General features: G+C 38.1%; 1 protein-coding gene across 3 annotated transcripts in view; it reads right to left on the bottom strand.

Moving 5' to 3' along the window:
* Positions 1 to 2,270: 2,270 nt before the first annotated feature.
* The window catches only part of Zfyve16 (zinc finger FYVE-type containing 16), a 54,215-nt gene continuing 35,915 nt past the window's right edge, over positions 2,271 to 20,570 (bottom strand). For all 3 annotated transcript variants that reach the window (XM_041663441.1, XM_041663442.1, XM_041663444.1), the window contains 5 exons: positions 13,540 to 13,620; positions 8,814 to 8,976; positions 7,665 to 7,770; positions 6,702 to 6,869; positions 2,271 to 3,824 (listed from right to left, as the gene is read on the bottom strand). In XM_041663441.1, the coding sequence (XP_041519375.1) occupies positions 3,663 to 3,824; positions 6,702 to 6,869; positions 7,665 to 7,770; positions 8,814 to 8,976; positions 13,540 to 13,620 (680 nt within the window). In that variant the 3' untranslated portion in view covers positions 2,271 to 3,662. The remainder of the gene's footprint in view (positions 3,825 to 6,701; positions 6,870 to 7,664; positions 7,771 to 8,813; positions 8,977 to 13,539; positions 13,621 to 20,570) is intronic.

Here is a 20,570-nt window from a genome sequence, read left to right as displayed (position 1 = left end):
ACCTGTGTAAGCATAGGAATAAAGTTGAATTTTGTTTCTACAGATGCAAAAAAAAAAAATACTTGCCCAAAGGCATTCATATGAAATAGAATATTAAGAACACAATTTTAAACTACCAAAAATCCGGGAGTGCAAAAAGTAAGAGAGAGTGATGGGGATGAATATTACCAAAGTACTTAATATGCATCCATGAAAATGTCACGATGAAATCTATTCCTTTTCTGGGTCTGGTCAAACACACCTGTAATTCCAGCACTTGGGAGGCTGAGATGGAGGCCAGCCTAAGCCACACAGCTAGACCTTGTCTTAAAAAGAAGCCAACCATTAGTTTTTACAGTCAATATACATGAACAAAAATGTGGAAGACTAATGTATCAATTAAGTGGAAAAAGATAAATTTAGATGGTAAGGCTTAGTGTCCAGCAAAAAAAATTCAAATAAAAATCTGCATGCAGGTGTGTAATAAAATTGTTTTGATGAGACTACTAAGACCACAGGCTAGATTTCTAAAGGATTTTTTGTTCCGTTCTGCAATTAAGATGTATTTAACCAGTCACTGAGTAAAAAGTGTTCTGACAGAAGCAACGAAGCCTTTATGGCCCTAGGTATAAAGCTACATAGCCCAGGGAACTGAGGTAGGGAAACTTAACGTGCTGCATTTTATGTAAGAAAAGTCACTATGAAAAATCGTGTGCACGACTCTGGGAAATTAAAACTATGTATGAGTCACCAAGCAACTACTGGGCGTGTGTGTAAAGGAAGTCCCTGTCAAACGAGCAGCTGGATTGTGTGCTCACTGCAGTTTTATTAACAAAAACAAGACACAAAACCAACGTAAGGTCCACCAAGGGATGAATATGAGGCATAGGCACACAATGAAGTCAGGGCCCATACAGGAGATACCATCATTTTAACAAGGGTGAACTGACAGGTGACAAGCGAAGACAGACTGGCACAGGACGACCACTACGGCATGATCTCACTTCTGTGTGGAACTGAAGAATGCCGGACTCAGACAAAAAGCACAGATGGTGAGTTCTGGGGCTCAAGAGGCAGAGTCGGCAGAGGAAAGGAAGATGCTGGGGAGACGTTGGTCAGGACACAAAATTTCAGGTAGGTAAAATAAATTCAAGTGTTCTCTTGTACAACCACAATAACTACAAAAATCCCAATATATCGTGCACTTGAAGAAATAGAAAATAAGGCCACTACTGTTATGACTTCTGCGCCCTGGAATGGTACACAAGAAAAATGACTGTCTGCTGAGAGGATGTAGTGGAAGAATGGGGAAACGTGCAGGTGGGAGGCAAAGTTAACACTTAAGTTTTCATGTTTCTTTTTGCTGAGTTGTGCATATTGTATATATTGTCAAACATTATAAAGTCACTCAACAAAATATATAAAACCTAGAATGAGTCAGAAGTTTCTGTTTTATTCCAAGACAGTCTTTTGAAACTTGAATCACATTGTCAAAATTATTCTTCCTATTAAAAAACTTCTGTGCTTTATTTTATGAAACAATGCAGAAAGCTAAGCTGTCAGCAACCTACACAACCTCTGAGTAAGACTTATTATCAATTATAAGGTGCAATATTCAGTCTCTCTACAGCAATCTGGATGCTTCCAACTTCTAGCTCAAACACCCAGTATGCTGCAAGCTCCTCTTGAGGTAGACATGGCATCCTCCAGTCTGCTCCCTGCACCCACCCAAGAGTCATTTTTTCACTGCAGCAATGAAAACCTTCCTATATGTTAATTACCTGTTCCATATGCCTAGTTCCAAAAAAGAAATAACTTATTTTTCAAATTATGAAACCCGATATGGTATATTTTTTTATGCAGCACACACAGGCACACAGCTTGTTCAAAAGATGCATAAAGCAAGATATTTTACTTCATGTTTCAAAATGCAGAGAGACCGAGTTGCATTAAGTCTTAAGACCATAAACAAATACTGTGGACTGACTACAAGGAGCCGCCTGACTTAAGTGCCAATGTGAAGACTATGACCGAGAAGGTGGCAAATGCATTTAGAAAAATCCATCTCCAAATGCTGTAAGATGTGCCCCTAACATTTAGGTTAGAATTCCTATTTTCACTAGTTGTAGACAGTTTGAAAACAAATTCAAAGTTACTTTATCATAGAAGAGCTTCCCACTATTTGGTAAATTCAATATTCATAAATTGTGCAGTTACACTACAAAGTAAATATATAATATACCGAAAAATAAACGCATTATATAAAGAAAACAGATGAGCTTGACAAGCAGTCACTTTTATATTATCTTTATAGCGCATCATTTCAATAACTGTAGAGAGTTTTATGTTGACATTTTATTTACTACTTGTCACACGTCACATCGTTTATGGATGTCATCCTCAAATGTCTTTGGCTGCTCCAAGTGTGATTCAGATGAAAGCTCTGGTCCTAAGACCTTCGCTCCTGAGTTACAGACATGACTGGATCTCTAGGTTGCAAGGCTTTATAAATATCCTTCTTAAAACAGGGTTATTTAGTGTGGTTTCTTTTTCTTTATATATACAGTGAGTGTTTTTGATACAAAAAATATATTCCACATAATAAAAAAGCATCAAAACAATGATTACATTTTATATAAGTTAAGCGACACACTCTTCTTTCTCCTGCTATTTGAATTAAACAGAGAAGTTCTATCACAGCCTTTAACTTTATGTTAAATATCCCATTATAAAAATAACTGCCATAGAAAGAATTAAAAATATGCAAAAGTAACAAGTTTGTTAAAATTTATACTTCATCATACATTGGGGCCAATCAAGAAATACTTAAGGATTAACACGGAATAATAGAAATCTGTTTGAGGCTTCAGTTATTGCTACACAATGACTACCTCATGGGTCATCTGGCCTGCTGTCCTCTGAAGAGTGTCAAATACAGTGGTGTGATTTTGTAAAGAAGGAGAAAGCGAAAGCACTGTGATACAAAAATATTACCTATGTATATTAGCAAAGATTTATAAAACACATTTCAAATCATATGTTGCTATGGAAACAACAGACTTAAATAGAGAAGCACAAAGTCCTGAAGCACCCACAATTATTTTAATCAGGAAAAATTATATATATATATATATAATATTTATGTGTGTATGTATATATATAATAATTTGGGAAGAAATAAAGGCAAAATTCTAGTTTAATCAGTTTATCTAACCATTCCATTTATACAAATAAGTAATTCGGTTTTATTCAAAGAACTAGCAGTCTAGAGTCCTACTGGTCTTCACTACTGAAATACATTTGAAAGACTCCAAACCCTGTTCTCACTAGTGTGCACACAAACCAGGGGTCCCTTCATAAACCATCCTTGGCAGAAAGAGGTATAACTAAGCACAGATACTTTGGCTTAACATTTAAGTCACACAGTAAATACTATAAATTTTAAGTTAGAAGATCTATTTTTCTTCTTAGTTCTTATGTTAAACATAAAGCTATAAAATGATGGATTCCTTAAATTCTTAGACATTTAAATATTGTGCTAATGATTTTGAAAAATCATTCCTGCCTAAAAAGCAAAATTATATATTTCAATTATCAAACATTTAGTGTTTGTAACATTTTAGTTTTAGTGCTGGGATTCATTTTAACAGGTCAGTTTGCAACATATAACATAGCACATTCTTTCACTCAACAAGGTTCTCTAAAATGAAAAATGCCAGCTCTATCTCTACGGGCACACTAGAGTTGGAGGTCCCACCGTGGATCACAGGTATCAGTGCACTATCGAGCTCGTTCAGGTAGTGTTGAGGCAGAAGCTGGCCTTCACAGCCTGCCTGAAATTCAACCTGGAAAAAAGAAATCTTGATAAGGTAATCCTAGAAAATTAGTCCTCTTGTGTTGCTCAGTAGATGAATATACAGAATATTTGAGTATTCAGCTTAATGATGTTAATAAAATAATGTTAGTTTCAAAAGTATACTCTCTCATTTCATCTCTTTACTAAATAAATAACATGTATTAAATATTGTCACTGCTTTATACTTTAGATTCTTTCAATTGAATAAATAAGTAAAAAAGTATGAAGCTTTTTTAATAATTAGCAATGTAACTTAAATTAAAAATTAACTGAAAAATCAATTTACCATGTTTCAAGTTGTTGTAATACTATGTTTTGTGTGAGATGTAAGTGCACTGTGTCCATGCGTACAGCTGCATTCATCTGTGTGTGTACAAGTCAAGTTCAGAGGTTGACTTGGGTATCTTCCACGACGGCTCTCCCCCTTACTTATACAGGGTCTCTCATTGTCTCAGCTAGACTGACTAAATAGCAAGTCCCAGGATCTTCTTGTTTCTGTCCCCATAGCACTAGGGTTATAGGCCTATGCCATCAGACCCAGCTTTGATGCAGGTGCTGGGGGTCCAAACTCAGGTTGTCATGTTTGTACAGCATGTACTCTATCCATTGAGCCATCTCTCAGGCCCTGCAATACGACTTAAGATATTGATGAAATTTTTGTTTTATATATTTAACTATAAAAGAAAACAGTGTTTGTTCACCTAATACTCATCAGGAGCTTCCTTGAAAAGGGATCTTTACTATAAAGTAATGAAAACAAAACTCCTCTTCCCACTAGGAAGCATGAGAAACACATCTTGCTGGAGAAGCAAACTAACCTATGAATGCTGTATAGAAAGCCAGAGTCTGGGCTGGAGAGATGGCTCAGCCGTTAAAGGCTAGGCTCACAACCAAAAATATAGAAAGCCAGATTCTAGTGAAGAATCTGCCTTGAAATACTCTACTGAATGTTTTGGCAAGAGTTACAAAATAAATATACCCAACAGATATACACTAGTCACTCTGGGAAAAATAGATGGTTTTTCCCATGTGAGAAGAGCACTAGTCATTGCCAGTAAAGATGTATACAGAGGCAACTCTGGGCTTCATACTGCACCTATCAAACTGTCAAAGTTCAAATGTCCAACTGGGCTTGAGGTACGGCAGACTAGCAGAGCACTTGCCTAGCATGTACAGCCTGGATTTGATCACACACTAAGTACAAGGGTGTGAATAATAAACTGTCTCAGAATTGGCAGACAGTAGCCAGGCCTGGTGGAAACAGGCCTGTAATCCAGCTACTCGGGCGGAGACAAGAGGATCATAACTGCAAGGTTCATCTGGGCTACAGGGTGAGGTCAAGGTCAGACTCTGCCTTCAAATACAAAACGACGGGCTAGAAAAAGACAGCTCTAAGATGGAATACCTGCCTTGCATACAGGGGACCTGGGTTCACGTTCTCAGTGCATATTTGGGGCAATATGTTGATATCCATTCAATGTGTACTTGGATATAGCCACTACATCTAGGAACTCATTTTATATATATTTATGCAAATGCAAAATACTGTCAAACTAAATTTCTATCAAAATATACCAAATAATACCTAATTAATTGTCATCCACTTATCTAATCAAATATGACTAATATACAACAATTAAAAAGAATATGTACTAGGGCTAGAGAGATGACTTAGTGGTTAAGAGCACTGGCTGCTCTTCCAGGGATCCTGAGTTCAATTCCTAGCAACCACATGGTGGCTCACAACCATCTCTACGGGATCTGATGCCCTCTTCTGTCATAACGGCATAAATGTAGATAGAGCACTCATATGCAAAAAATAAATAAGTCTTAAAAAGAATATGTACTAATAAATAACAATCTCTAATATATTAAAAAAGCATGTCAAAACATTTTGAAGAGGAGTGATAAAGGTTTTATGCTTGTACATACAATCACAAGAAATATAGACTAATAATTGCCTGATGAGGGGAACGATAATTAAGGAGAATCTGGATGAAGTAGTGCGTGGAAGGTAAGGATAAGAGGACATCTTTCTGGGGCGATGGCCTAGCTCTGCTGGGAAACATTAACTTTGCAGTCTAGAGCAGACCTCTCCAAGGCCCCCCAACTCCTTATTATACAGCATGACGGCTGCTCCTTGGAAACATTTCATGAAATGTTGTGTGTGTGCATGTGTGTGCGCGCGTGCATGTGCGTGGGTAATAAAAAATAGATTTTTTTTTTAAATTTTTGAGTCATGTAAATCTAATTAGATGAAATTTCAAAGCCTATCACACGGGACAATTAGAGATGATCAGACTCTGGTCTGCAGACCACCATGTTCGCTGGATCAGAGCCACCCTCATTCAGTCACACTCACAGCTTCGCACTGTGACAGGTGAATTGTGGGAGGAACCCTACAGACTGCAGTGCCCAAAGCAGCCACCCTTTGGCTGCTTATCAGAGGTGCTGCAGGTGAGTTGTGCAGCAGTTTCTGGCTCAGGGCTGGGAGGCGAGCTCAGTGGTAGAATACTTGTCTAGCGATGAGGCCTTGGGTTCCATTACCAGCACTAAAAACCAACAACAACAGCAACAAAAAAGCAACAACAAGAACAGAAGATTTTCTCAAAGGGCTAGATAAAAATCTTGCTATTTTAAGTATAAATCCTATCAATTTCAGGAGCAGCAAGGTGGCTCAGTGAGAAGTGTTTGTGGACAAGCCTGAAATCTGAGCTTAGTCCCAGGCCTCAAGTGCTAGGAGAGAGGACTGACTCCCAAGAGTTCTTTTTAACTTCTACATATGCACCCTGGCACACGTGCCCCACATATAGATATCTTTATATTCAGATAAATTCCAAAAGTATATCACAAAGATGTGTCTCACCATGTCAGTGTCGACGGAAACTCGGAGTCCAATTATGTTCATCCTCTTACTCTTCAGTGTCCTCAGGTGAGGGCACAGGGCGGCACTACAAGCTGTGGCTATTTCTTTTGCAAACTGATAACTAGTTGATAAAACAGATATATCTTGGTTCTTTAGGAAGTAGAACACCTGAAAAATAAATTAAATTAAAAAGAAATCATGATTACGATTACAAAGGCAACAATTACTGCTTTCAAATCAACTTTAATAAAATTCCAACATTAGATCTTTGAAATCACTGGTTGAGAGCATTCTGTATCGATAGCCTAAGTTTGTATGATAAACCAAAGTTTAAAACCAAAGATCAGATTATGGGAATGGCTCAGCTATTTTTGCACTAAGTCGACTTGTATCAATGAATTCCTTGTAAACTCAGTTCAGAGCCCATACTACAGGACCATCTGTATGGAATTAGCTCAGACAAAGATCAGTGCTCTGTGGTTGCTACATCCTCTACAATCTGCTCATTCTGCACAAGATGACAGAGGACTTCCCGACTGACTGAAAGGAGGACATGGACTGCTGGGCTGGGACACTGTGGCTCTGTAGCTTCACAGTCTCTTATTAAAAAGCAGAGATGTGCAAAAATGGTTTTCACATGGGTGATGATTATAAGCTGGTGTTAATAAACTCTTTTATTGTAACATAAAACAATATAGTAAAATAATAGTATAAAAGGGCAATCTTTCAAAATGTAACTATTAACTGTCAGGAAGTACTATCAAGATGAGAGCTTAAAATAAGTATATGCAAATTCAAATCTGAGGTGTGAGAGATTCTGAATGGGAATCTGTTTCAGTGTGGAAAGTGGAAGGCATAGTAAGTATACCTAAATATTCATAAGCTAATATGTAGTATTACCAAGTACACACACACAATGACTATCCAAACACAGCATGTAAGGAAAAAGACCTTCCTCCATACCTCGGTGCACTTCAATGTCTGCTCTTCAGTTTCAAAGTCTGCTTCCAGTTTTATTTTCTCACTTGGAAATTCTTCTAATGATATTCCATCTACTGAACTGATAACACTATGCAATAAAGTAGAATACAATACGTTAGTATCACAGTGCTTTCTATGATTACTGAATTTGGAAAATGAGATGAGAAAACTCAAAGTTTTACATTTAAAGCAGCAACAAATATCATTTGTATATAAATAATCATTTATCACGATTCCTTCATTGTGCAACAAACTTTTGTTTAATAAATTATATCTCCTTTTTCATATATCCAATTCAGACACAGGTTTCAAATACTTTAGTTTCTTAACAGAAAAGTTTATCACAAATTAAAAGAACCATTTTCTGGGGTTGGGGATGTAACTCATTTGATGGAGAGCCTGCCTAGCCTACAGGCAGCTCTGAGTCTGATCCCTAGCACTACACAGGCCTTTAACCCTAGCACTCAGGAAGCCAAAACAGGAGGACTTCAAGTCAAAAGCCATCCTGGGTCACATACTAAGTTCAAGTCCAGCCTGGTCTATATTGCAAGACCTTATTTCAAAAGTCTATTTTGGAATCCTTTCCTTTCCTTTCTTCTAGACTGCTTAACCCATCTCCAGAAAAGATTGAGGGGATGGACAAGTGAAAAGAATGGTCCTTCCTTCCTTCCTTCCTTCATTCCTTCCTTCCTTCCTTCCTTTTTTTTTCAAGACAGGGTTTCTCTGTGTAGCTTTGGAGCCTATCATGAAACTAGCTCTCGTAGACCAGGCTGGCCTCGAACTCAGAGATCCACCTGCCTCTGCCTCCCGAGTGCTGGGATTAAATGCGTGCGCCACCACAGCACGGCCTCATTTTGCCTTTTTTTAGCCCTTGCAGAAAACTACCTAATTGATGTTTTATAATTAACACCTCCCCAGCTGACTATTCATTATAGCTTCTTGCTCAAGAAAACTTACGGTCTGGTTAATTATATGTTTGAGAAAAATACTGTATTAATTAGGACAGAAACATTTAAATTATTGGCATAATTCTGTATTCATTCAAAAATATTTCATTGTATTAAAGAGATGTTTTATACTCCCACTCCCCACCATCAAATCACATACATTTTAGTAACAAGAAATACCTACCCTTTATTCTTCTTTTCTTCCGAGTCCACCCAGCAGATGTCCACATACTCTCTCAGGTCTACTGCATCAGCTTTCCCACAAGGGATTTTAAAGTCCTTTTGCTCTCGTAAAGCCAGCCGTAAGCCATCCATGGTCTCTGGAGTTATTTGTACCATTAACCCATCTAGAAATCAGAGTTATACTTCATATTGAGTTTGCCAAATTTCAGTATGTGTGCCAAGTAACAGAATTTATTATTAAAGATACAAGTTTTAAATATTCTCCTGTTAATCATTTAAATGTTTAGTTTTCACTAGGAAAATAAAACCATTTTGTAAAGTTAAGAATTACTTTTAAGGTTATGTAAAGACAATAAGTTATGCTTCTTACAGCACAACAAAAGCATCATGCAACATAGTTAAATAGGATTCATCCTAGGATGGAAATATGATTTGACATACGCAAATCAATAAACATCACGCCAACTGAAGTACAAAAATTTTGCATCAGTCATCTTGCAAAAGAAAACACTGGAAAAGATTCAACATCTGTTCATGAAAAAAATCTCAATAAATTAAGTTTAGAAGGAACATGCCTTAAAATAAAAAAGGCAATATAGGACAAACCCATGGCTAATACCACAATAAAAGGGGAAAAGCTGAAACCATTGCCTTTAAGACCAGGAACAAGACAAGGAACAAGCCTATTCTGAACACACTACTATAGCTCCCCAGACGCTGATTTGGACAGAAGCAAGAATGGGCATTCAAGCAGGGAAAAGGGAAGTAAAACTGCTCTTGTTTACAATTGTATGAGTCTGGCAGAAATTGGTTAAAACTGAATATAAATCAAGATATAAAATAAGGAACAGGCTTATGTAGGTAACAAACATGCTTACAAAGAAATCAAGACAGCAATCTCTCTCATAACAACAACAAAAAGGAGTAAACTTAATGGAGGAAACCAGATGATTTCTACAGTGAACATGACAAAAACCCCAATGAAAGACTTGCGGACACGCCATGTTCATGAATTAGAAGGACTAATATGGTCAAAACATTGATGCTATCCAGAGCAATTACAAATTCAAAATAGGCTCAATCTAGATAGCAAGGGCATTCTTCACAAAGGGAAACAAACAAATTCCCAATTCTAAAACTCTCAGGAAAGCACAAAACATGAGGCATCTTACTACCTACACACTATAAAGCTATAGTAATTTGAACAACACAATATGAACATTAACCACCACCACCACCACCACCACCACCACCACCACACACACACACACACACACACACACACACACACACCACAATCAAGCGCAGAAGAGAAAACCCAAAAATAAATTCATCCATTTAGGCTACTTGATTTTCAACAAAGGGGTCAAAACATTAACTGTAGAAAAAAAAAAAGTCTTAATAAATGGTACTAGAAAATGATTATCCAGTCAGTACAAAGAAGAATGAACATTACATCCCTACCTCTCACCATGAACAAAATCTCCTCAAAATGAAACAAAGGCAAAATGCGTGACCTGAAAATATGGGCTGCAGACATGGCTGAGGTTAAGAGCACTTACTGTCCCTCCAGAGGTCCTGAGTTCAATTCCCAGCAACCACATGGTGGCTCACAACCATCTGTAATAAAATCTGGTGCCCTCTTCTGGTCTGCAGGCATATATACAGGCAGAACACTATACATAATTAATAATTAATCTTAAAAAAAGACCTGAAAATACAAGCCTACTAAGAAAAAAACGCAGGAAAAGTATTTAAAATGTATGCATGGGCAGATCTTTCTCTCTTTTTGCATTTCTTATAAGAAATGAAAGCATAGCTGGGTGTGGCCACTTATGCCTGTAATCCTAGGGCCAGAAAGGGAAAATAAATGTAAAAAGATGAACCCAAAGCATCTTTGGTTCAAAATGTACATCAAATTAAGCCTCTCCTATATAACAAAGAAGAGTGCAGACTGAAACACAAAGAACAGGAGAAAACATTTGTAAATAAATATTTTCCGACAAGGAGCAGATGGGAACCGAGAAATCTCAACAGTTTGAGACTGGGTTAGTTTGTTTAAAAACAAAAGCGAAAACAGTAACAACAACAAATCCAGCCCCTGATTATGGAAGCAATTAATCCCAGCATTCTGGAGGAAATATGGGGGGAATAACAAGTTTTAGGCTAGCCTGGACTACAGACTGAGATTTTGTCTCACAAAATCAAAATCTGGCTAATAAATTCACAGAAGTTCTCAAGACATTTCTTTAAAGAGGTTTTACAAATGTCCAAGAAATAGATGAGAAAAAATATTTAGTATCACTACAGTGATATGCAAATCTAAACCACCATATTTTCCTCATTCTAGTCAGAACGGCTGTAATAAGAAACACAGGGACCAGAGAGACATTTAGAGTACTGGCTGGTCTTCCAGAAGACCCAGGCTCAAGTTCCAGCACCCACATGGCTGTTCACAACCCTCTGTAACTCCAGTTCCAGGGGATCCTATACCCTCTCTGGCCTCCATGGACACTGCATGCCTGTGGTGGACAGACACTTGCAGGCAAAACATCAATATGTATAAAAGTAAATAAATCTTAACTACATATTAAAATAAATGATATTAAGGAGGCAGAGAAATGGGAATTTGTCCTTTACTTATGCAACCATTCTATTTATTTATTCACTTACTCATTTACGTTGTGATGCTGGGAATGGGCGAGGGCTTCAGCACAAGCCAGTGCTCTAGCACTGAGCGACATTCCCAACCAGACACAAGGAGCCTTATACACTGCTGACAGGAAAATAACTAGTGCAGTCATGATGGAAAACAGTACAGGAGTTCCTCAGTAAGCCAGAATTATGACTACTTTATGATCCAACTATTCACCTACTGGGTGTGCCTCAAATGAAATTAAATAATTAATCAGAGATAAGCTAGGCATGACAGTTAAGGTCTGTGACCCAAGCATTCAGGAAGCACAGGCAGGAGAGTCAAAAATTTAAAATCAGCTAGAGCTACACAGTGAGCCCAAGGTAGCCTAAGATAGTAAGAATGTCCTCTGATGTTCCCCACCAAAAGAAATAATAAAAATAAAGAAAAAAGAGAGACTTCTACATCCTCCTATTGTAGTACTATTGTTAACAGCTACAATATTAAATCAAGAGGTGTTTATCAACAGAGGAATGAATTAAAATGTGGCATAAAGACATAATGGAATATTACTAGCCAGATGAAAAACTGAAATCCTGTCTTTTACAGCAACGTGGATGGAACTGGAGGTCAGACATTAGATTATGTGCACAATCACAGAAAGTCAAACACCACTTTGTTTCAGTCATATAAAAAATAAAATAGTGGTTCCTGCAAGTTAGGGAGCATAAATGTAGGACAGAAAAAGAGACTGTATGAGGGTTTCCATAATGCAGCTACATATCAAGAACGTTGCAAATTCAGAAAGGCAACTAAAACAATTTACACTTTATAAAGAATATGCAGAGGAATTTGGAATTTGTCAAGACAAAAATAACAAGGGTTTTAACAGAGGGAAATGGTAACTACCCTGATTAGTGTGATAGTGATCACACTATACATTCTAAACAATTATTATTTGCTAAACATGAAGAAGGGGGAAATCTATAATATGCAACATAAAAACTACAAAGCAATTTAAAATAAGACAACCAATAGAAAATAGGCAAAGGCTGTAAATGAGTATCTCACAAACAAAATAACGTGTTCTATAAATATGAAATAGGACATTCTATTCACTAATAAATAAGAAATATGCTTATAACAATGAGCATATTCAGAAACAACTGAAAGATTAACAAAGATAAGTAGACTAATAACACCATGTATGGAGACTATGTAGACTAGAGAGGAACTTAACAGCCTAATGGTAATAAGGATTGGTACATTCACTTTGCAAAACAATTTGGAAATATTCTGGCAAATATACATTTACCAATCTAATTGATTAAGAAATTCCAATCTTATATATTAGCACTACTGGTTGTCATAATAGAAATAAGAAACAATCTAGAAGTTCATAAATTATTACGTATTCACAAAGTATTTAATAGCACTGAAGCTGAGCAAATTATAGTTGTCAATATGCATAAACCAGAAACATGAACAATGTGCACATTATATATTATTCTTTTGCTTTATTTTCAAGACAGTTTCTCTATAGCTTTGGAACCTGTCCTGGAACTAGCTCTTTAGACCAGGTTGGCCTCGAACTCAAAGAGATCCACCTGCCTCTGCCTCTGCCTCTGCCTCCTGAGTGCTAGGATTAAAGGTGTGCACCCCCACTGTCTATCTGTAACTCTATTCTTAACAGCATAACTATGTAATATATTGTGTAACTATACTCTAAGACAATAATACAGCAGTCAGTCTAGTAGCTAACTCTTGAGGAGAGAAAGAAGATGTAAGTAGAACCAATAATGTTATGCTCTAGTGCTTGACTAGGGATTATTTTATTTAAGTCTGAAGTACTGACTGTTCTTAACTTACATTATTTTTTTTGTAAAAATCAAATATATTCTTTGGTTGTTTCGTTTTTTTGGTTGGTTGGTTTCTGTTTTGTTTTTTTGAGTTCTCACTATGTAGACCATGCTGCCCTCTAACTCTGAAATCCGCCCACCTTTGCCTCCCAAGTGTAATATTTTGAAAATATATTTCTTAAAGGCAAAGGAAAAATAACTTTACATTAAAACAATCAAAGATCAAGTCATACCTTCAACTATGCTGGACTTGGCAAGAAATCCTGAAGATGTTTTCAGAGCACCGTTGAATACCACGAAACTTGCTCCTGTCACTGATAATATATAATAAATTATATTTTAATCTGTTTATTTTATGCTATATTTATTACTCAAAATGTTGAGGTTGCACATTTTAAGTATTCAATAAATTTTATGCTCATAACACATCAGAAATATGATAAAAAACAAGATTAAAATATTGTATAAAATAGTATTTATAACTAATAATGTTTGTGCTTTTGTTAATGAGGGTGCCATGAATCAAACTCACTGAAGGTGAACACACAGTGTGAAAGTCTCTGTGGAACCCCCACTTGACAAAGTTAAACCGAATGTAACCTTAGGGGCTGGGGGGAGTGTGAAGTGTTTTCCGATACAAATATCAGTGCCAACACTAAGATCCCCGGGCACATGTAAATCCGGGGTGTGTGTGTGGTGGCCTGCCTGGATGCCAGTCTGTGCAGGCATGAAGAGGTGGACTCTTCAGATCAAGCTGGCTGGCAAGACTAGCCATATCAACGAGCTCTGAGTTTTACTCAGAGACCCTGCCTCAAAGAGTAGTGGAAGAGCAATGAAGCATGATTCCCAAAATCAAACTCAGGTCTCCACAAGCACAGCTACACATGTGCACCTAAAGACATGTAAAAACATACATGCACATAAACATCAACACCACACACAAATGAGAAGAAAAAAGAAAAAACAAATACAACCTTTGACACTAATTTCACTTCTAGGAATAGAAACATGTATGTATATAAGGTTATTCATAACAGCATTTTTACAAATATCTGAGGAATAGAAGTCATTTATGACAATAATAGTTAAATGATGAACAATTATAAAATTCTTTACTAATATAGAATAATCTCCAAAGAGTGTTAAAAACAAGGTGCACAACGAAACATGTTACAAGCTGGATCTGAAAACGTGGGAGAAAGACAAGTCCTGAGTGTATGCATACCCATTCACTTGCTTGATTACATACATTAAAACTAGTCTCTGGAAAGATACACAAGAAAGTAAACTGGTTTGTTGCTCTGTAAGAGGATGGTTAGATGGTTAAGAGAATACCTTTCACCACAATATGAATACAAATAGTCTGAATCTTACTATATATGTCCCGATAAACAAATAAATACTTAAAAAATACTTAAAACTCCATAATTTTAGGGATCATGAAGATAGTTTAGTCAGTGAAGTTCTTGCTGTACAGGAATGGAAACATGAGTTCAGGTTCTGCTGCCTTCAGGTAAAAGATGGAATGTGGCGGCTGCGACTGTGATCCCAGCATTGTGGAGGTGGAGAAAGGAGGATCCTGGGGGCTTGCTAGTCAGTAAGTGTTGTGAGATATTTGTGCACTGTGTGAAGGTGCATTGCTGTGACTGATATAATAAAAAGCTGAAATGGCCAACAGCTAGGCAGGAGGTAAAGGCAAGATTTCTGGGGAGAAAGGGAGGAAGGGAAGGAATCTAGGATGCCAGGAGGCACAAGAGGAAACATGCAAGACGGAAGAGAGGTAGCCTATGAGAAACTAATGCTATATATGGTATCCAACATAAAGATTTGAATATCCAAATATAGGGCCTGAGGAAGCTAAGAAAAGTTCTAAACAAGGAGTTGAGGTGACTTCCTGGTCCACAGTCTCTTAGGTGGACTGATGCTTGAGCCAGCTGCCATTGCCATGTGCTAAGCGGACTGTGCTGAGGACAGAAAGACTACAAGACAGGTGATGGATATGCGGATCCCTCTGCTTGGGAATAGCTCTGAGAGCAGATGAGACGTGACTCATTATTACATGCCATCCTTTCACATGGCATGGATAGAGATTTATATTTCAGTTTGGTTAGGTAGCACAAATGGACTTAGGAAGCTGGCAGATGCCATTTACCTGCTCAAACATAAAACAAAATATCATCTTCAGTTGACTTGGACACACCACACATCCAATACCCGAGTTAATGTTAACTTTAAAAGCTGGCATGTTTTCAGAAAAAAAAGACTAGACACCAATAAAGTACCCCAAGGGATCCAGCCTCTCCAAGTGCCTCTGCTGCAGTTTCCTCAAAATTCTGCATCCAGAACAACTTCAAAGATGCTAGCTGAGATGGCCGGCCCAGTTTCACATACAACTCCAGCCAAGACTTCAGATAAGCTCTACACTTTCCCATTACACAGAGAATAAACAAACAAACAAACAAACAAACAAACAAAAATACAGTTAGCTCTCCCAAGACATGACCATTATCCCAGTTTTCTTAGGGTTCCCTAAAGATGTCATCACGTCCAAACAACAAGAAGCAGTTTATAGAATATAATACCCATAGAGGCAGGGTGAGTGGGTTATAGATGTTTGTCATTGTTTAGGAGGGTTGGTTACAAGTTGTCACTGGCGTCCAACATGGGCTATTTTGCCCCCGACTCAGCGGGTAGCCTGCTAGCTAACACAGCACCCTCTCGGGTGCTGTTTTTTAATTCGTGACTCGGACCCCAGTGCCAAGTCCGAGACACACTCGGCCACACAGGCCCATTCTGCCTGCCTTGGCTGAGTTTGCAGCGGAACCCCACTGCCTGAATTAGCAGAAGCTCAAGTACCCGTGGTTTTGCAACAAAAGCCACCACAGTGGCAGATCTGGTATGATACAAAGTGACTTGGCCGGGCGGTGGTGGCGCACGCCTTTGATACCAGCACTTGGGAGGCAAAGGCAGGCAATCTCTGTGAGTTTGAGGCTGGCCAGGCGGTGGTAGCACACGCCTTTAATCCCAACACTTGGGAGGCAGAGACAGGCGGATCTCTGTGAGTTCGAGGCCAGCCTGGTCTACAAGAGCTAGTTCTAAGACAGGTTCCCAAAACACAGAAACCACCACTGGCAGGAACCGATCATTGCAGGTAAAAAATTTTTCTTTTATAAATAAAATGTCTGAACACATTACTGTTCAAGAATTTAACAGTTTTTTTAATTGTACCATGTGGGAGATTTTACAAGAGGTGTCAATCACCCCACATCTATGGATCCTTCTGGGATTCGTAGTTTTCATTGGCACTAAATGGTTTGATAATAGAAATATGATAAAGTCTTTACGAGACGAATCCAGATTCTTAAGGGAGAGATTGAACGCTTAAAAACAATTGAGAATGACAACAATCTTCTCAAGAATCAGTTTGAAGTTCTCCAGGCTGATGTTAAGGAGAAATTCATTACTATGGAAGAGGGAACAGCTGATCTGGATCGTAAGGTTCAGTCCCTTTCTGTAGGAATTGAAACATTAGTGGCTGATATTAAGGAGAAATTCATTACTATGGAAGAGGGAACAGCTGATTTGGATTGTAAGCTTCAGTCCCTTTCTGTAGGAAATGAAACATTAACATTTGAGAGAATCAAAACTGCTGAATGTGACAATCGGATTTTGTCTAAAGCTTATGACAGATTGACGGAAAGATTGTCAATACAAGAAGGCACGGTTTATGCCATAAAAATTATGTCCAAAGATGAGATGTTATCTCTAACAGACAAACTTTATACTTTAGAATCCTCAGTGAAGGCTTTGGAACATAATTCTGGACAGGAGATTAAGACATTGCAGAAGGCAATGGTGAATAGAATTGAAAAGACTGAGGAATTTCTAAATTCTGATGAAGAAGAGCAAAGGGTAGAAAGGCAAATTTTAACTACATCTGTGGGTAAAACTCTCCGGGACAATTTCCACAAAGCTCTACCTACAGCTCTACCTGCCTTTCCAGTAATAACAACAGAGAAGGTGATTGGTTCCAAAAACCCTAGGGTCATCAAGGAGGATACATGGGAGCCTGTCCGTATGAATGATCTCAAGGAAATAAAACAGGCTGTCATGACTTTTGGGATGCAAGCCTCTTTTGTTAAAGAGATGCTAAGAACTTGGGCCATGACAAGCAGAGCAACCCCCTCGGACTGGCTCCAGCTGAGTTCTGCGGTACTTGAGAGTGGACCACAATTGAAATGGAAATGCTTATTCAGGCAAGAGGCTAGACTCTTAGAACAGCAGGAAAAAGCGAAGGGAATTGACATTTCCCTAGATAAAATTCTAGGTGAAGGGCTCTTTTCCGACCCTCTGGAACAAGCTAATTTGGATGAAAACACACTCTCCATGTGTACTACAGTAGCCTTAAGGGCTTGGGACAGGGTACAAGACCCAGGACAGAGAATGGAATCATTTGTCAGAGTTAAACAGGGTCAGAGAGAATCCTTTAGTGACTTTTTACAAAGTTTAACTAAGGCTGTGCAAATAGGGATATCTGGCCCAGAAGCAAGACGTATAATGATTGAGTCTTTGGCTTATGAAAATGCAAATGTGGAATGCAAAAAGATGTTGGGGCCTTTGAAGTTCAGATCAGCGCCCTTGGAAGAATGGGTCTTGCATACACTCAATGTTGATACATTTGATTATGGCACTGAAGCATGCATGGGTAGAAGAAGCAATTTCCAATGGTAAAAGGAGACACCAGAATACCAAATGTTTTAATTGTGGCAAAATGGGTCATATGAAAAGGAATTGTAAACAGCGGGTTTTCAGAAATAATAATAATGCATCTTCTAGAAATAACAGAAATAGGAGGACTCAGCCTTCAGGTTTATGTAGAAGATGTGGCAAGGGCAGACATTGGACAAATGAATGCAGGTCTACAAGAGATAGACAAGGCAACCTGATACAGTCGGGAAACGTGAGGGGGGGCTCACAGGCACCCATGGCAAACATGGTTCAGTCATTTCCAGTTTCTGCAGAGAACGTGCCTCGTCAGGACAATTAGGAAGCCCCATGCCTACTGTTACAAGCAATAATGATCAGAAAGATAGGTTACGTGTGTTTTGGCAAACTTCTATAAATGATCAAAGACCTAAACTGAGAGTGTGTGTAAATGGCATTTTTATTACTGGCCTGCTGGACACAGGTGCTGATGTAAGTATCATTACCCCAGAATCTTGGCATCCGTATTGGCCTCTTCAGAATGTAAATGTTCAGCTCCTGGGAATTGGAACCCTATCTCGAGTAAGGCAGAGCACGAGATGGGTTGAATGTATAGGGCCAAAAAGACAAATAGGAAAATTAAGGCCATATGTAGCCAATATCGCAATGAATTTATGGGGTCGTGACCTATTAAAACAATGGAATACCGAAATTAACATTCCTGCTACTTCTAGAGACTATATTTCTGAGAATAATATTAAAAGATATTACAAACGGAGAAAACCGGCCATTCGGGCTGTACAAGAACAAGCAATTGATGTCCCTTCAGAGATACCAACAGCCTTGCCTCTAAAATGGTTGACTGAGAAACCAATATGGACAAAGCAATGGCCTTTAGCTGAGGAAAAGTTACAGGCTTTAGAACAGCTGGTACAAGAACAATTAGATGCTGGACATATAGAAGAATATACCAGCCCTTGGAATTCTCCTGTATTTGTGGTTAAGAAAAAAATCAGGTAAATGGAGAATGGTGACAGATCTCAGGGCCATCAACAAGGTTATTCAACCTATGGGCCCTCTGCAATCTGGAATTCCTTTGCCCTCTTTATTAACAAAAGGATGGCCTCTCATAGTTATTGATTTAAAGGATTGTTTTTTCACTATACCTTTGCAAAAAGAAGATAGAGAAAAATTTGCCTTCACAGTGCCTACTTATAACAATTCTCAACCTTCGAGGAGGTACCACTGGACCGTCCTCCCCCAGGGTATGTTAAATAGTCCCTCCCTGTGCCAATATTTTGCGAACCAACCATTGCAAATAATACGCAAGAAATTTCCCAAATCTATAGTATACCATTACATGGACGACATTTTGTTATCCGATTCAAACATGGATACCTTGAACAGACTGTTTGAAGAAATAAAGATACTTTTACCTAAATGGGGATTGCAAATCGCTCCTGAAAAGATTCAGAAGGGAGATTCTGTTAATTATTTAGGTTATAAAATAGGTTTGCAAAAAATTAAGACACAAAAAGCACAAATTAGGAGAGATCGCCTATGGACTCTTAATGACTTTCAAAGACTGTTAGGAGACATTTCCAGTCTACGACCAGCTATTGGAATAACACCTGATCTAATAATTCATTTGAACAAAACCTTGGATGGTGATAAAGATTTAAACAGTCCCAGAGAATTAACAGCTGAAGCAGAAAAGGAACTGACAATGATTGAGGAAAAATTACAACAGGCACATGTGGACAGGGTGAATCCAGAGCTCGATTGTATTCTCGTCATACTACCATCAAAAATTTCTCCTACAGGAATTTTAATGCAGAGAGATGATATTATTTTGGAATGGATCTTTTTACCACATAAACCAAGTAAGAAACTGAAAACTTATGTGGAAAAAGTCTCTGAGTTAATTATAAAAGGCAAGCTGAGACTTCGTCAACTAGCAGGCATAGACCCAGCAGAAATTATAGTGCCTTTCACTGCTGATGAACTAAAGAAATTATGGGAAGATAATGAACCATGGCAAAGAGCTTGTGCTAATTTTTTGGGAGACATTAAAAACAACTATCCAAAAAGCAAGCGGCTTAACTTCATAAAGAGAACTTCTTGGATTCTTTCTCGAATCGTCCGTGATGCTCCAATAACTGGAGCCTGTACATTCTATACTGATGCCAATAAATCAGGGAAGGCAGGTTACAAATCAGAAGACTTGGATAAGGTGGAACAAAGTCCGTATAATTCTGTCCAGAAGGCGGAATTATATGCCATTCTTATGGTACTAAGGGATTTTAAAGAACCTATTAATATAGTTACAGATTCACAATATGCAGAGTTATTTTACATATTGAAACTGCTGAATTTATACCTGATGATACTGAACTAACCTCATTGTTTCTCCAGGTTCAAGATTTGATCAGGAACAGGCTTTGCCCTATGTACATAACACACATCCGATCCCATACGGGTCTACCAGGTCCTCTAGCACAAGGTATGCAGAAATTGATCAATTATTGATTGATAGTGTGCTACAAGCCTCTGAATTTCA

Source organism: Microtus oregoni, unplaced genomic scaffold (genome assembly GCF_018167655.1).
Source record: "Microtus oregoni isolate MIOR12 unplaced genomic scaffold, Mior012 000014F_ref0000157, whole genome shotgun sequence".
Lineage (NCBI taxonomy): Eukaryota > Metazoa > Chordata > Mammalia > Rodentia > Cricetidae > Microtus > Microtus oregoni.
This window is presented reverse-complemented; position numbering and strand designations above follow the sequence as displayed.